Consider the following 18,639-nt stretch of genomic DNA (forward strand, 5'->3'; position numbering starts at 1 on the left):
TTTCAGATAACACAAAACACTGGGGCGTGGACAACACAGTTGAGTATGCTTTGTCTTAATGCTCATCCCTTGAGCTTTGATTGCTCGAAGACTGTATGCACAGTCTTAGCCTTTCATAAATACAGGTTAAGCATATTAGCTTAAGCTTCTTTGTGTTTTAAACAAATACATGTTACTTCATGTTTCCTTCAGGCTCACAGCTCACCTTTGATCTCTTGCCACAGCCCAGGTGTTGTGCAGCACCTCGTGAAAATACAATAACTTGACTGAGGCATCAGAGATGTTTTAGTAAAATAACATGCTTATTGAAAAGCTGATGAATTTGTTCTCTGGAATCCATAGTTTGTTGTGTGATCCGTCACATGTGTACTTAAATGCTTTTATCAGGTGTAGGTTCCTGGGATCAGATAATCCAAGATAGGGCTTGGGCACTATTAGGATGCAAATAAACCTCCCTGTGGTTTAAAGGGGTACAGGCACATAATGTACGAATAACATAATGGACATAGATGGCTTAAGTTATCTAGCATTTAAACTGTGAAGACTTGGAAGTTGTTACTGTTTTTCTGAAATTCATAGCAAGATTTCTCTTTGCTACCCTAACTGCTTTAGGCCAGTCAGATAATTAGGTCAGTGTACTATTGGGCTTAGTCTGTCGACTCACAGATCTGGAGATGGCCAGGAGCCAAAACAATCTGGAACATAACGAAGAGCAGTTTCATGTTCACTACAAGTCTTGCCAGCTGTAATTAATGACTGCCTCAGCAGCACTAATGGTAGAGTGTCTTCTGTCTCGTCACTTCACCTTACCCAGCAGAGTCGGTGGGGCAGGGGTGGCAGAAGATTCATCCGAGTAATGCAAAGGGATGGAGCAGGGGTAAGGATTGCATTGTTGGTACATGTAGAGCAGAGTGCTCAAATGAAACTCAGCAGTGCCCGCCGTGCAGAAGCAAATGCCTCCCCTTGTAAAGAAGAGCAGGGGCGAAGCTGAAGCTACCCAGGAATAAACAGGAGAAAAATTCAGGGCTGCGGGCCTTCCCGTTTACCCTTCATTTACCCTTCATGCAATACATCATTTAGTAGGCTAATTTTTTATGTTTGAAGAAGGTAGTAAGAAATGATCTTTAAAGAGGACCAGAGTATTTCTCAGCATATGGAACATTTAGTAATGCAATTATGTGCTCGCTGTGTTTTCTGCAGCAGTTCATTTTAAAGTTTGCAGCCAATGTTATTGTTAGTTAACCCAGACACTGAGGTCAGAAAGCTCAGGAAGCATTTTCAGTGTGTCTGGAAAGATGCGATGGTTACCTACTACAGTAAAACTTTTAACATCAGTGACTCAGTGTGAGTTACTCCTCTCTTAAAATTCGGTCTGAATATTTTTCTTGCCCTTTCACAGAAAGTGATGGTGGCTGAAGTAGATTATATTTAATTGAGAGATCCATTTGTAATGTGGAAAAAATGCCAACAGCCTTTAATTTATCTCAGCTCATTTTCTATGCCATTCCCATTCCTTTTTGATGTGCTTTTATTTTTCTGAACCTTTCCTGAAATCGGTTATATTTAACCTTGTAACATCAAAAGCACATTCTGCCATTTTCTTCGGTAAAAATAAAGGCAGATTATTATGCACTTAAGAAATCTGTTGCTGAATAAACTTTTCTCCAGACTCCAGTGCCATGTTTACCTCCTTTCCATGTCAGTGTTGACTCTTTGCTCCTCATGTTTGCAGTTAGGCTTCGATTCTGTAATCTTAACATGCGTTACCCTTTTTAATAATACTATGTAATGACGATATTCAGGTTAAGTTGGTAGCTCAGAGAAATTCAGCTTAAAATTTTGTTTTCCTTCAAGAATCAGTTCCTGGGATCAAAGAGAAATCTCATTAAATAACATGAAAGAATACAGAAATAATCTGTTGGGGTGTAGCCCATTAACCTAAGGCACTTGAAGTGGTTTAGGCAAGCTTACTTGCCAGCTTCTGGTAAGGAAAGCATAAGGAAATCTGAACTGATTTGCAAGTGGGACAAGCAGAGAACAGAGAAGGAGGGCTGCTCACCTCATGAAATGGCCCTCTACTTACTGTAGCATCTGAAGCCTGCAGAGATGGGGTGATACTAAAATTTTGTGGATTTCTGTGTTTGTGCAGAGTTGTTCATTAGTTGATGCATGCTTGGAAACTGCAGGGGAACAGAATGCTCACACATTATTCTTAAGGGAGAGAAAGGCTAATATAAGTCATTATCAGAGGACTGCATTGCTCATCATCTCACAGGATTTAGAGTCTACTCGGTCATGTTTGCAGACTCTGACTCTGCAAACATGCTTTTGTCAAGTACACTTCATATATGAACTTTGAAGGATGGAATGCCTACATTCATTGACTTCAGTCTGTCCTATCAGAAAACTGCTCCTACGTTATTCATGGACAAGTAGTATTTGTCCTGAAAACATGCTTTGTCCTTGTTTTCTCCTCAACTTATACACAAAGTGCCACTGTGAGCGAAAAATCTTCTGGTCCTCAAAGCAGAGACTCCAGAAACTTGAATGCTTATGGAAGTTCAACCCCGTTGTTAACCTTAGAGACAGAGTCCTTTGGGCCAGGGATGAGGTAAATGGGAATAAAACTCTAGGAAGTTATTCCTGCCTTTTTATGTCACTACATAAATCATGCTGGTTTCCATTGCTGTCAGCCTGTCACTTTTTAGGTCGCTTAATAATAAATATAAAAATATGAGATCACCAAGCTCATTAATATTTTATGCCCTGCTGTTTTTTGAATGGTGTCTTTGCAGTCTCAGTGGCTGAAATATATTGACCGGTGGTGGCATACTGCAGATGTTGCATTACATTAAAAAATAAACAAGCTGTTTTAATAGCCAGCAGTGTGATAAAACTTTCCTTCTCGTTTATCTTACGTCATTAACGGCGCTTTTTATGTTGTGTTTTTAGCTCCACACGCTGGCGTCAGCCCAGCTGAATATTACCATCAGATGGCTCTGTTGGCAGGCCAGCGCAGCCCGTACGCAGACATCATTCCTTCAGCTGCCACTGCAGGAGCCGGTGCTCTTCATATGGAATATCTTCACACCATGGATAGTAAGTGATGTTTTCCAGACAGTCCTACAAAGGGAACCACATGGGTTGTTCCTGGCCTGACCCAAAAGGCCTCTATGCAGATAGAGAAGTGGGAGTTCAGAGTAAGCCTCCTCATGAGGATGGAGGGCCAAAACATCGATTGCCAAGTATACAAGGGTTATGTCAAGTCTGAAAGTAAACATTGAAAATAAGTAGGGAGAGGAACTGGACTGCTCCAGAAAACAGGTTATAAATTTTATTTCCAGCAGGGCTGGAGTGCTTTTGAAAATGTCCTTTTCTGTTCACAATCAGTAACTCACTTTCGTCGTTAGGGTATTTCCCTGATGAGCTCTCTGTTAATAGAAGGTTTACATCTGTGTTTCCATTAGGAGAGCATGCTCCTCTCCTTTTTACATAGCAGTAGCCGTGCTTGCAAGTTGTGTATCATAAACTGGTAGGCTTCGAGAACACTTCCAAGGTGAAGCAATTTGCTGAATTCTCAAGGGTTCTGACTTAGTTTTCCCTAATATTAAGTGCCTTCTTTGCCTACATGAAAATCTTTCAGACCTCTAATCTATCCCCCTTTCTCTGGAGAAGGAGGAAAAGAGAGCACTCCATTCCAAACTGCTCAGTACTGCTGCTTTTGATCAGCCAGAAGGGATTATGCAGAGCACACCCCTCTAGTTGTAAGATGATTACATGCTTTTGGGTATGTACTCCATTCCTTCCAACAAGGGTGTCCTGGGTTCAGCTGTGACAGTTCTTTTTCTCTGTGGCCAGTGCTTCTGAGAAAGCTTTTTCCAAACCTATTACTGTTTTGGCATCAATTTCTTGAGCCTTTTTAACTGACTGCAAAAAACAAAGTTTTTGTTCTTCCCTCTGAGGTTATTGTTTTCCATGGGATACTTTGCAATCCGTGGGTGCTGTTCCACCTGCTCTCTGAGCATCTGCAGTTCAGCCTTTCAATAGATGCCAGCGAGTTGCCTTCCACTGATGTGGTGAGGCATAAGTGATAACCTCCAGTATTATTCTCTGTGGCCAAAGTTTCTGAGAAGAGTGGTGGCGCATGCTTGTGGTCCCAGCTACTCTGGAGGCTGAGCCTGCCGGATCGCTTGAGTCTGCGCTAAGGTCAGCATCAATATGGTGAGCCCCAGGGAGGGGGAGCACACCAGGTTGATTAAGGAGGTGTGAACTGGCCCAGGTCAGAGACAGCCTGTCAAAGCTCCCATGCTAGTCAGTAACGGGTTCGTGCCTGTGAATAGCCACTGCAGCATAGCCTGGCCACACAAAGGGATAAGAATTCCTTTTTTGGGGGGTGGTACAGTGGAAGAAGTTTTTGAGAACCGAAGAAAACAATCCAAATCCTTCTGAAGGCCGGTTTTGCCACAAAACAGAGTAAGGTGAAGGGACCTGTGCAGGAGGTTCAATTTTGGGGAATAAAATGGCAGGTCCCCACAGATGTTATCAGCAAGGTAACAACGTCTCCAGCAGCTAATAAGAAAGAAACACAAGCTTTCTTGGGTGCTGTGGGGTTCTGGAGAATGCACATCCCAAATTACAGTTCGATTGTAATTCCTCTCTATCATGTGACCCGGAAGAAGAACGATTTTAAATGGGGCCCTGAGCAACAACAAGCCTTTGAGCAAGTTAAACGTGAGATAGTTCATGCAGTAGCCCTTGGACCAGTCCGAACCGGGCCAGATGTAAAAGATGTACTGTACATCGCAGCTGGGGAGAATGGTCCTACCTGGAGCCTCTGGCAGAAAGCTCCAGGGGAGACTCGAGGTTGACCCCCTCGGCTTTTGGAGTCGGGGATACAAAGGATCTGAGGCCAGCTATACCCCAACTGAGAAAGAGATACTGGCAGCCTATGAAGGGGTTTGAGATGCTTCGGAGGTGATTGGCACTGAAGCACAGCTCCTCCTGGCACCCAGGTTGCCCGTGCTGGGCTGGATGTTCAAAGGCAGGGTCTCCTCTACACATCATGCAACCGATGCTACATGGAGCAAGTGGGCTGCACTAATTACACAACGAGCTCGAATAGGAAATCCCAGTCGTCCAGGCATTCTAGAAGTCATCATGGACTGGCCAGAGGGCAAAGATTTTGGAATGTCACCAGAGGAGGAGGTGATGCGTGCTGAAGAGGCCCCACCATATAATAAACTGTCAGAAAGTGAAAAGCAGTATGCCTTGTTTACTGGTGGGTCCTGGCGTATTGTGAGAAAGCGTCAGAGATGGAAGACAGCCGTATGGAGTCCTAAACGACAAGTTGCAGAAACTGCTGAAGGAGAAGGTGAATCGAGTCAGTTTGCCGAGGTGAAAGCCATCCAGCTGGCCCTGGACATTGCTGAACGAGAAAAATGGCCAGTACTTTATCTCTATACTGACTCATGGATGGTGGCAAATGCCCTGTGGGGGCGGTTGCAGCAATGGAAGCAGAGCAACTGGCAATACAGAGGTAAAGTTCTGTGGTGCACATAAAGAATTTGCTGGTGAAGGCAGTCTGGGGTATTCCTGCTTCAGGTAAAGGCAAGCCCAGTCATGGGTTTGCTTTCGCTCAAGGACCTGAATACTGTTGGTGAGTAATACGGGAAGATGGGGGAGTCTGATGTGTACCTCAAGGGGATTTAATTTTGGGGGAAAGCAGCCAATTAGCTCAATTATATGCTGTTGCCTGCTGTGTAACACTTCTATAGCCCATTAGCTAGATGCCCATCTCCACCACTCTGGGCTTTGAAAAGAAGATATGTACTGTCATGATCATCAGCAGAGAATAAAATCATGGGAAAGCCAGCAGCAGCAGCAGAACTGTCCTCAGGACGCCATCGACTGACCCTGATTTCTGTTTGATCATCACCCCAACAAAGCATGAACTTTGATGAAACCAGATGAGTTCGGCAGTGACCAGATGAGTCTGGGAGGAAGCAGAGGCAGGACACCTGACCCAAACCAGCCAAAGGGGGGTATTCCATGCCACACCACATCATATGCAGTATATAAACTGGGGGGAGATACCTGGAAGGCCCAGATCACTGGTTGGGTTGGGCTGGGTATCGGTTGGCAGGTGGTGAGCAATTGTATTGTGCATCACTTGTGTTTATTGGTTTCTTTTGCCTTTCCCTTTTTAGTTTTATATTCTCTCCCCTTGTCATTCCCATTATTATTATTATTATTGGTGGTAATTCTTATCTCAGCTCGTGGGATTTACGTCCTTTTGATTCTCCTCCCCATCCCTCCGGGAGTGGGGGGGAATGAGTGAGCTGGGCTTAAACCATAACAAAAGGAAATAAAAGGTGGTGGTAACTGTTGACTCTTGCTTGGTAGTACACTGCAATGCAATAGCATTAGACCAGCTTGTTGTCCTACAGCTTTTTAAAACCCTTGTTAGCAGGTTAGTTTCTTCTTTCCTTGCTGTTGGCTGCATGCCATAGCTGCTGATCTCAAGGAGTGTGGGAGTTGGGAGGTTCACCTCTGGAATACATAGCTACCTGTGCAGGACACGTGCCTGGGAGTGGGAAGTAGTTGACTGACCAACAATTTTTATGAGACTCAGGCAAGACAGATAGTAGTGGAACTGGGCAGAGAAACTAGTTTTATTCTGTTACCTTGATAGTGAAGGATTTTCTAATTCAGTGTCTGTTTTCAGTCTCACTGTGCTAGTAGCGTGCACAGTGATTTAACAGTAATGTGACATACGTTGGACCCACTTCAGAGACATGATAAACCCACACAAGTAGCCTGGACTTAAACCAGAAATTAATGTGCAAGCTTCAATGCTTGAAAGCTTAAGAATATGATCCTTCCTGATGTGGATTTTGAGAGGAATAGGGAGAGATGAGGTACACTGCTCATGCATTTGATGCATGTTAATAAGATCTTGCGGAAGTTGCAGGTGGTTCGGGTAGTGTTACAGTTGCAAGGACAAATCCATGTCTGGTATGAATGGACATGCCTTCGTTGAAGTAAAAGTATGATAGAATCATAGAATAGTTTGAGGTGGAAGGGACCTTGAAAGATCATCTAGTCCAACCCCTATCTGCAGAGATATGTTATACTTTCAGTGGTTTTGATTCCTCTTGGGAAAGAGTTTCTGAATGCATGTAAATAGCAGAACCAAACCATGTATTTGGATGCAGGCTTGAATGAATGAGTCTATTCAGTCTATAGGAAGATCAATACCCAGGTGTATGCCAGAAAACTGAAGAAAAACAGAAACATTGCAGTGCTCGTACAACTAATGGCATTTGCACAAAGGACCTTCATGTGTTAGTAGAGATTGGGTTGCTATAATCTACATAGAATTACATCTTTCACATCCGAAGAGCATTATCACTTCTTACATTTTAACTTTAGCCCGTAACTTCAGCCCATTCATAAAAGGTACCTAAACACTATCTCTAATAAGGATATTTGCTGTCACCAGCTTTAGCTACAATATATTTGAGATGCGCTCTTTGTTTTGTGTTTGGTTTTTAAAACCGAGATCACACATTTGAGATTCGTTATAGCAGCAACTTTTCAATTAGGGATTATTTCAGAGTTAAAGACAAAAAAAAGTGCAGCACTATTATGCAAATGGGTTATTTTTAAACAGTAAATAGAGAATTAAACTAAGAGTGAATCCTAGTAAGGTCACTCAGCTCACCTTCTGTATTTGATGAGAATGTCAGGCAATAGTTGCTTTTATCTAAATAGAATGTGAAGTTACCCTTTTACTTTGTAAAAACTAATTAAAACTATCTTAACTTGCATGGGTATACACTAAATTAATTGTCATTAAGTAGGAATCTGAATGTCCTATCATTCATCATGCTAAAGAAAACCCCTTTCTTCTTTGTCAGAATTCTAGATTAGAAACAAGAACAAAACAATTAGTGGGAAGCTGATATTAAGACTTCTTTTAAAAAAACAATACCCATGTTTGCATTTAACAACAAAGCAGTGATCAGTGCAAAGCAGTGCCATTTGATTGGGTCTTTCTTCTTATGGGTTTGTATAGTGATCTTAAAAGTACTCTTTTGCCTTTGCCCAGTCTTGTCAAAGGAAACAGGAGAGAGATTGGTAGTTTCCCTCATTATCTGCTATCAAATTCTCAGCAAGTTGACTGAACTCACCCAAAGGCTGCTGCTCATTTATTGCACACAACAACCAAACAGATACAAGCAAGACGTTGTTCTTGTGTGAAGCAAGTCTGTCTCCTAATTGTGTGGTTATACAGCATCTAGCACAGTAATTTGGCATCTCTACCCTCTCTAGTAGTACAAATAGTAATTCCAACAGCAGCATGCACTGGGCTCAAAAGCACGTTTCATGCAGTTTGTGGCCTTTTGTTTTGCTCTGTGATGCTTGAAACTGATTTCAAGATGGGGATGAGTGGGACAGGCATTAATCAGAACATTAAATCTTTCCTAAAGAGCAGACTTCTTGAAGCTGTGAAATTCACTGTCCATAAATTGTCTAATATATTGTGGAAGAATAAGGCCAGTAGTGTGTATGCTTGATTGTCATTTTTCCTCATTCTGTCCTGTGTGGCATGAAAAGTGGAACAGAATTTTCTTGGCTGCTGTAAAGCTTTTCTACAGTATTGGTGGCCAGAATCCCTAACCCAGTCTTTCCATCGTCTTGCTTGATCTAAAAGAGTCAGATGTGGTACCTCTCAGTGTAACATTAAAGTAACTAGGAGGGGAGTAGATGGGGATGGTATTGACAGTACCATGGTAAAAAAATGACAGCCTTTTGTGTTTGATACCTGCATTTTTTCACTTCGGGAATACCTGTTACTCTGCTTTTAAATTGTATTCAGTGGAAGGCAGGCATGTTGCCTGAGGTTTCTAGATTCACCCTGAGGGTATTAATATCCTCACTCTGATTAACTTTTGCCTATGTTCACTCAGGATGGGAGTTTTTTTTCTTTTTCAAGGGTACTCAGCATTGACCTACCCCTTTTGGCATTAAAGACACTGATAGCAACCCAGTTGATGTGAAGAATTTGGTTGGCCTGAAAAGTTAATCCAATGTGAGAAGCTTTGGACTGGGTTTGATTTCTGGTTTTCAAGCACAGTTGGAGAATGAGGGTGGAGTAGCAAAGCCATTCCTTTTCTTCTCATACTGATGACAGATTTACCAGTTTGAAAGCTAAGGCAAAATTGATGACAAATGAAGTGTTTTCATGAAGTGAAAACAAAAGTTTACGCATCTGTGAGCAGAAACCAGAAAGAAAAAGAAAGAAAAGCTTTAAAAAATCAAGCTTTCCATGTTCATAGCCTTCAACAAAAACTGGTGCCAGGGACAGGTTCAAAGAAGTTTGATTTAAAGGGATGGAATAAAAAAAGGTTTGATGAAGTTTGATTTAAAAGGATGGGATAAATGATACGTGTCTGAAGATTGCCTTATAAATGATTAAGCAAGGCTAAAAACTTCAACTCAGAAATCAAATTCATGGGCAAATTTGCTGGATGGCATATTCCATTTTTGAAATTTATGATGGAGATAGATATCTGTTATTTTAGAATTGATCTTCACCCCAGGAGTAAGATCTTTTCTTCTGTCACCTGCTGGATTCTTGTCGGCACACTCAGTCTTTGCTATCAACTACTGACTTCCTATTACTTTAATGTCTGCTCCTGAAAGGTAACATTCCTAAACAGATCCTCACTCTCAGCTTCCATTTGTGTGCTTTGCCAAAGCTGATGGTTTAGTTTGTTTTCAGCACTTGCGCAAAGGTAAATGGATTTTTAATGAATCAGTGCTCCTGCATTTTTGGGGGGGTTTAAAGCAGTATCGAGTAGGGAGTGTAATGCTTTGGTGGGAGAATACTGTGAGCAGATGGATGTCTCAAGTTGCTAAATAAATACTGAAGTGTTTGTTTTTAAAATAAATGCCTGGGCAAGGCTGAAAACTTAGGTTTGGTATTCGGAGGCACTGACAAATTACGACCTATTCCTTTTTATAGTCACATACTAAGTAAGACTGATGTTACGCCACATTAATGGTTTAGCAAATGTCCTGCAGTGTAACAAGTGGTCAGCTCATGCTTAAGACTTTTTAGGCATGTGAAACCTAATTAAACCATGAAGATCTGAAAAACCAGTAATTCCATTTACTTGTATTTTCAGTTTTGAAAAGTGGCCTCCCTTGAAGCCAGGCCCCCTTCTCTGTGGCCAGACTCTCGTCTGCCTCAGCTGTTGGCTTCCGCTGTGAACAGAAATACTCCCTTTTCGCAGGAGTCTGTTGGCCCTTAGGGTGTTGTTCCCATCCAAAGTAGATGGAGGGGATCCATCTCTCCAGGATCATAAGAGTTTTGAGCAGTTGTCAGTGGTGCCTGTTCAGTCCTCTCTGAGATGCAGGCTGGAGTACTGATGAGTCTATTTGGACAGTTCTGGCATGCAAAATAAATGGTGTCTGATGGCAAAAATTAGCAAAACACAAACTGTTATCTCAAGCTTTATTGCCCAGCCTAGCTTCAAAGGAGAGGTACTCAAGTGCTAGTATTCTTAACAACTGCTTCACTTTCTTTTCATCAAACCTATGCACCCTTTCCCTAGTTAGCATCCGTAGCCATCAGTCCGTGTTTAGCAGGCTTGTAATGAATTTCTGAAAGACGTGGAAATCCCTTTGTGGTGTCAGATTCAAGAATGGACTTCAAATCCATAAGAAGTAATTTTTCAAAAGCATTTCTGCTGGAAGTCACATTTGAAACTGGTCATATATGGTCATCAGCAGCACGTGGCGTCTCAGTTGTAAATACAGATGTTTAACTAGGTCTTGCTTATCAAAAGAATGGGTGCTGTGCTTGTCCTCTCTGAGCATCTCTTCTGGCTTCTTGCTGGCATGATGAGGTCTGTGCCCCCCTGTTTTAGGAAAACATTATTATGTCCACATGACTGCAAACTGTTCCTGTTGTATATAGCACACCATTGGGATGGCTGGTAGCAACACACAGTGCTGTGATAGCAGTGCTTTCATTTTGCTGGTCAGCGTATGTCTTCCTTGTCACCTGCTGTTTAACCAGGAACACTGGTACTTGCCTGTCTCCTTGTAAAACCACTATAACTGAGTTTATTCACCTATAAAGCACTTGAATTGTATCCTTAGCTGAGGCAAATTATGCTACCACTAACTTCAGAGGTGGTGGTCTCATTCATGCTGGGTGAACAATCAGCAGAGGAGAGCTGTGGATCAAAGATGTAAGTGCAAAGTATTACTATGTTTTCGTACCATGACATGTATCTTGTATTTCCTTATTAAATATGTTGCAGCTTCTTAGAGCTGCTGATTGTTGTTGGTTTTTATTTTAGCACAGCTAAAAGACCTCTGCCTTTAAAGACAAAGCACAGCACTAATAAAATATCAATCAGACACAGTACAACAGCAAGCTCATAAAAAGCAGATAAAACAGATTACATAAAATAACGTGTAGTAGCTTTTAGGAAGAAATAAATGGCTACACCTAAGTTTTAAATGATGAATCAAGGGCATGAATATTCATTGAAAGACTGAACCAATATGGGCTAAGGCCTATTGTAGAGACAGAACACAAAGGGAAAAACCCTGTGTTAGCCAGATGGCAAAGAGACTTGACACCCATGTTGGCTAGTTGAGGCCAGTCTAAGCACAGGTTAGAAGAGGGCTGTAGATGGAGATCTGATCATGTAGTCACAGCAGCAATAAAATGGCAGCTTTTAATACCAGGTGAAAATCTTGGGTGACATGCACAGAAAGAAGGGCAACCCACTCAGGTGTGTAAGGAAAATGTAATAGCTGATTCTGATCCAGCTCTGTCCTCAGAGTGTGTTTATTTGGAGTCATTTGAGTTCTTCTCCTTGCTAATATTAGGTATACATAAACTTAAATACCCTGCTGAAAAAATCATCCTGGGCACCAAGACATGAGCATGAATTAGGAAAGGCAGACCTATATTGAAGGCTTTTGGTTAACTGTAAATTATTAGCAAGTTACAGAGAATGTCAGGGACTGTAAAATAAGCATCATACGCAAGACCTGCATGACCCTGGCTGTCAGGAGCGTTAAGACTCAGTCCTTTACTAGAGGTTAGAGGGATTAAAAAGGTAGAAGCAGCAATATAGTCAAAGGAAACAGTTCAGGATGCAGTGGGGAAGCTAATTCTCTCTTTGGTCTCAACTGAGATCGAAAATAATTAAATAAAGGGAGGAAATTTAGGGTGATGTATCTTCTGTCAGGACTGCAGAGAGCTGGGGTGACATGGTAAAATAGACCAGAAGAGGTGAAGATTTTCAGAGCAGCACAGAAAATTTAGAAGTGCAATATGTATTTATTTAAATCTGCATGGCTGCCGTCTCTTTGCTGCTTTGAAAAGTTTCAGCTCTAGTTTTAAAGAAATTGGCAATTGTAGACTCCTGTACACCCCAAACAAGAGTGTAGTGGGATCCTGGACAAGTTCAGATAAAGCCTACTGTTTCACAGTCTAATGCTGTGAATGTCAGTTTGACTTCTGCTGATAGAGCTTTCCTTTATAGTGGGTTTTTTTCAGTCCTGATACTCAGTTTTGCATCAAGTATCGACCAGGTAGAATTATGATCGACAAAGGAAAAGCTGCCTCTTCATTTCTACGTTGTATTGTACAATTATAGCTTTGGCTGTATGTATAAAGTGATGCAGCTTTGGGTTTGCAGGTAGCCTGGATCTGAACCACGGTCTCGTTGCTCATGGTTGAATTAATGATGTGAGTGTCTAAGAAGCCATCAGGTTCATAAATCACCAGAAATGAGAGGGATAACTCATAAAAGTCTTTTCTTTTTGTTTAGCAATTTATCATTTTGCTTGCACATTAATAAACAGAGCTCCCCTGAGGTAAGCCACAGGAAGACAGATTTTTCTTCCTAATTTTCCTCAATCGTAGCCAGTATATCACAAGTGGAGAGAGTAGGCTTGTCACAGCATGGTGGTGTCTTGCGACTCCCTTTACCCATCACTGATAACAAATAAATGCGATTAAGTACCCTGGTGGATAATTATTTGTGTTTACATAACAGGCGCCAGGTTTCCAAGTCCAAGATTGTCAGCTAGACCAAGCCGGAAGCGCACGTTGTCCATATCCCCCCTATCTGATCACAGCTTTGACCTTCAGACCATGATACGGACATCTCCAAATTCCTTGGTCACAATTCTGAATAACTCTCGTAGCAGTTCCTCAGCCAGTGGTTCTTATGGCCACTTATCTGCAAGTGCAATAAGGTAAGAACAGCATTTTCTACCTCTATTATATATTCTCATTTACATGTTATACACACAAACATGAAGGTGAATGTATACTCACATCTTTAAGCAATTGTTGTGTTTTGTGAATACGTGTATTTTGTAGTTTCTATAACATATGTTCACTGTAGCTTAATTTAAAGTACAAAATACTTTCCTTCTTCTTGCTCAGAAAGGTAACCACAAGGGCATATTATTGTCCAGTGCAGGTAATGCTCTATCTGACCACAGTAATGGTGTATGTGTCCTCAGGAATCTATTTGCAGAGAAGCCTCGCCAGGATGGGTTTGTGACTTAAGTTACTTGGGTTCTTATGGCCATAGATATAATGGACAGTGAAATATTCCTGCATTACAGTCATCAGAGGGTAAAGCACAGACGTGTGGTACTGTTCAATTAAAATGCTTGGTTAGACCTTCTGGGTATTTATCTCGAAAGATAAGACTTTCTGTGGCTAAATTATCTGTTCTGTACCAAGGAAGTACTGTTATCGCCCAGTACCATCAGAAATGCTGGAATTTCCACTTGGTCACTTCACTTGCATGTGCAAGGAAACAGCTAAAAATGGCTGTTCTGGTGGTAGAAGAGCAGAATACCAAGGGTAGGTTGGGCAGAAGTTGTACAGGAAAGGGGAGTAAACAAGGCACAGGGAGAGGAGACAAAAGCAAGAATGTCAAAAAAGAAAATGAAGAGAAACAGCAACAAAAAGGAGTGCAACTGCAGAACATTCTTGTATTTGTGACAGTGTTATATGTTAACTGAAAAAAGCTCCTTTGGTATTCCACAAAGAATTCCCCACCTCCCCAGAGTCTCAGAAAATACTGGTTTTTGCATTTGTGGCACTCAGGCAAAGAGTACTGCTGGTCCCTGGCTTAAAAGCAGCCTGCACCTTCAATTTGCAGTGAGGCAAAGGAGCAAGCCCCCACAGCAGTTTCTTGAGATCTAAAAGACCCATTTTTGGCAGGGCTCTATCATACCTCTCCGGCAAAAATGACACAACTTCAAAACCTGGCTATGGGGATTTGCACTTATGGAGAAAATGGGGCACACAACTGGTGTGTTAGAAACCACGAGCCTGCCAGACTTTGGAAGTGACAGCACTGTAAATATTTGGTATTAGTTTAAGTGCTGTTGGGGTTTTTTAAGCATTTCGTTTAAATAGTAGTACTTCTTAGCCCTGATGTACTTGAATAGCTGTATAGTATTTCACAGGTATGATATCATAGCTCTGCAGTACATCTCTGCAATCTATGTAACCACAGGCCCAATTATGAAGCTCCATAATGTGTAATATGATTTATGCCAATAGCTGGCAGCAGCTTTGGACCACATCTGTTAAATACATGTGCTTTGTGGAGGTGTACTGCGCCTTTGATTAAGATGGGGTGGCACTTTAATTGCTAACCTCCTTTTCCATTGCTTATAAGTTTGGTAGATCAAATAGTGCATGGAAACTGGCATAATCTCTACAGTGGTGTAAGTAAGTCTTCCCTCCTTTTCCTCTCAGCTGGAAATGGTTGGTATGTGGTTTTGACACATAGAATCACTAACCTAAGAGCCATCCCTGCAGACCCAGAGCTGGATGAATAGGTTCGTTGAAGGCAGTTGTGGAACTGGAGTGAGTTTAGGAAAAGACTGATTAAGGGTGCTAAGGAGTAGAACAGTGAGTGTTGTGAACTGAAGAAAGCAAGTCTTGTGTGCCTGAGCCTATGGCTGGCTGAAGCTTTCATCACTTCCTGGTCGTGCTTTCCAGGAATGAATAATCCAAAATTTCACGCGATTTTGAATTAATAATTTTTTTCTTTTTGATAAGAGTATACATGTTCAACCTGAAAAGTTGGAATGCACGTCTCCATTCTTCCCAGGGGAAAAGAGAGAAAGGGAGAGAGCAATAGCTCTTTCTTCAGCTTTGCAACTGGCCTCTGTTTGGTGCCCTGTAACTTCTACCATGTGAACCTGTCTATAAAAGAGTTACACCAAAATAAACAGTGACGTAAGGTATTAAACCCAAGCCACATTTCATTGCTTTAATAAATTGCAAGACTAAATAGCAACAAGACTATGAGTAAAACGTAATATGTTACAGTTCACTGTACTGTAAATCATAGAATCCTAGAATCACAGGATAGTTAGGGTTGGAAAGGACCTTAAGATCATCTAGTTCCAACTGCCCTGCCATGGGCAGGAACACCTCACACTAAACCATGTCACCCAAGGCTTCGTCCAACCTGGCCTTGATAATGCATTCAGCACAAGAACTGCTGTACTGTACTGTGCCATCAATCCATAGGTTCATCCTGTTTAATATCTTGTCTGCAACAGTGATCAAAGTCTAGAAAACCTTGTCCTAGTGTAAAATCCCAGCTTTGAGAAACTTGCAGGTAAATCTCATAGAGGTTGCTGCAACAAAATGGTACAGTTCAGCAGCACACTACATGGAATCGGAGACAGGAAGTTTTTGTATTTTAAGCAACATCAGTAGCATTAATGATACATTAATGTAGCATTGCACAGTTCTACTTTTAGATCTTGTGTCCAGTCACTTTGAAGTTAGCCCAAATAGTATACACTTGGCAGCATTTTTCATGTCAGATACCTGTCTAATGCTGAGTATTTCCAAAAAGCATCAGCAAAGTTACTGATTTATCAGAAGAAAGTTAGGGAAGAAGAGGCTAAAAGACTTCTTGCTACCTTTTCACTGAGAATTTAAAATTTGCCAGGAATGTTGCCTTGGTGCTGTAGATATGATTTTGCTGTCCTGGAGAAATTGTCCCATTCAGCCAAGGGATAGAAGCCCTTAGGAGGTTTCTGTTAGCGTGTGTTAAATAGCCTGAGCATTCAGCATGCTCCAGTCCAGGGCCTGTAGACAGGCAGGAGGACCTTTCCCTACAACTGCAGCTGTGGTTAATCTGGTACCTCTTTGGGATGCATGCCATAACAGCCTTGTGAAAAAGAAAGCAGTCTTTAGGGGAGACAGGGATCAGAGTAGGAACTGTCCAGGTGAAGTAAGCTGGGACCAAATGCTTTTATATAACACAACATAGGATTGGACTAGAAGAGAGAAAAAGCTGCAGAATAAAGCATGCAGAAGCCAGTCATTAAGGAGAATGAAGGTACTGCCCTCTTGTGATTGTGCTTTGATACCATCTTTAATTACAGGGTTGCACAGTATTTTTTTGCATGGCCCCTGCCTGCTTCAGTGCTCAGGCTGAACATCCTCTCTGTGTCAGTCAGAGCTACAGGACCCTGCCTCAGGTTCCCAGGCAGCTGTAGAAGAGGAGGGAGCCTCTTACCTGGTAGTTTGCTGCCTGAAAAATGGACCCTGCCCTTGAAACACAATCCCAGCCTGATGATGGGCAAAGTGAACTAATTAGAAGTGACCACCAGGCTCATACAGTTTCTCTTCTGGACATCTAGACTACTACTCCCAATTTATCAGAGGAGCTGGGTTGCTCACAGATATGACTTGAAGTTAGTTCACTATGAGGGTGGTGAGGCATTGGCACAGGTTGCCCAGAGAGGTTGTGGCTGCCCCATCCCTGGCAGGGAGGTTGGAACCAGATGATCTTTAAGACCCTTTCCAACGCAGACTGTTCTACGGTTCTGTGACTCCTGTTTTGAACATTTCAGGTACCGTGTCATGTTAATTAATCCAGGAGCTCTGGTCTTTGTGTCTGAAATGGGGCAACCGCAATAAGTGGCACTTTTTAACCTTCATCTTTCTTTGACTCCTGTTCCTGGGCAAAGTGAGTCCTTCCGCTTCACCTCAGGGGGAGGTTGAAAGCATTGATACTTGTGAAGCAGTTGCTAATCCTGCAGGGGGGAAAAGGGATGTGTGCTCACATAACTAAAAGCTGATGGGCTGGCACACAAGCAGGTAGCAACTTTGCAGAAATAGGCTAAAAGAGCATTGAGCCTGTAAAATCAAACATTGAACTAAATCTGCCCTTATGTATCACCAGGACCTCATTGGTCTTTGCACTGGAAAAAAAATACATCCTCTCACTAAAAGATTACAGTCGGTGCTCCACATGGCTTTTCAGCATAGGACTTTCTTATGAGCACTGTGTTGAGGATGAAATCAAATGAAAGGAGCCACATTTTGGTCTCTGTTACAGAGGCAAGCACAGAAAGGCTCCGGTCCTTGACATGGATACTACTGCAGTTTGAATAATAAATAGCAATAGTTTAGCACAATCCAGATAGGGCTTGACTTGGCGAGCGCTTTGTCATTGTCAGCTGCAGTGTAGTGCTGTATCCTGACTACTGGCTGAGTACTTGAAAAGAAGATGTCACTCCTGCTGACAGCTAATAGTGGATCTCCTTTAGCACACCAGGTAGAGCTTCTACTTTATGCATTTGAAAACACCTGGTTTAGGTCTCAGCTGGGAGAGATTATGCAGAAAAGAGGTGTATGAAATAGCATCAAATGAGGATAATCCTTCATTTGACATTTACTCATTTGGTTACCTGCCTCAGTCCTGCAGTGCAGCACCCCTGCTATTAATCTTTTGTCAGGAGGTACTTAATGTTGTATCTGCTACCTGTAACAATTATTAGACTTTGCACTTCAGTAGCACTTCTTTTTTGAGAGGCAGCATGGCCTAGAGTGAATATAAAGGGGGTAATCACTTCCCATAATGTTAAGAGTACTGATTCAAAACCTTTACAAAAGATTAGCTGGTCTGTAATAAACATAGGAGGTTGGGACTTCATGTTCTATAGGGTCTGAAACTCAGAACCTGTGTATTTTTCTATTGCCGTAGCAGTGTTGCAATGCCAAATTTACAGTCAGTTTTCAGAGAATGAACTGAATTCCCTGTCAGCCACAAGGTGTTTAAATCAGGAGTAATTCCACCTACTACAAGAGACTTTCTTTGGATCTGGGTAGATTTAACTGTGAATTCACCTTAGCCATCTCATAGCGTGTTAAAATTCAGTTTCGTGTGAGCATGAGAGCCCTTTGGGACCTCCTTCAAGATCTGAAAGAAACTGAGAAAGCACAGCAACACTTTTCCACCCTTCGGGATCTGCCCCTGCTCCCCTGATGTCATCAGAACAGGAAAGAGCAATTAACATGGTGTGGTTAATTACAGCCAGATCCTGGCTGTTCTGCCTCCTGTCACTTTGCTCTGGGCTGATCTGAAGCTGAGCATCAGGAAATGATAGTGAGGGTACTTTCACAAAGAGCCCTGGGAAGGGTGAGCTTAGCAGTGGATTAATGTCAGCAAGGAAGGCAAGAGTCTGCTTTTCTGCAAGCAGGTATTGGATACTCAATTATTTTCTCATCTCATATAAGCTCTTCGTATATAACATCTGTTGTGT

General features: G+C 42.0%; 1 protein-coding gene across 2 annotated transcripts in view; it reads left to right on the forward strand.

Moving 5' to 3' along the window:
• GLI3 (GLI family zinc finger 3) overlaps positions 1 to 18,639 on the forward strand; it is a gene marked incomplete at both ends in the record, with an annotated part of 193,606 nt that overhangs the window by 124,990 nt on the left and 49,977 nt on the right. For both annotated transcript variants that reach the window (XM_080611187.1, XM_080611188.1), the window contains 2 exons: positions 2,953 to 3,099; positions 13,092 to 13,293. In XM_080611187.1, the coding sequence (XP_080467313.1) occupies positions 2,953 to 3,099; positions 13,092 to 13,293 (349 nt within the window). The remainder of the gene's footprint in view (positions 1 to 2,952; positions 3,100 to 13,091; positions 13,294 to 18,639) is intronic.

This window comes from Psittacula echo, assembly GCF_963264785.1.
Source record: "Psittacula echo genome assembly, chromosome: 2".
Lineage (NCBI taxonomy): Eukaryota > Metazoa > Chordata > Aves > Psittaciformes > Psittacidae > Psittacula > Psittacula echo.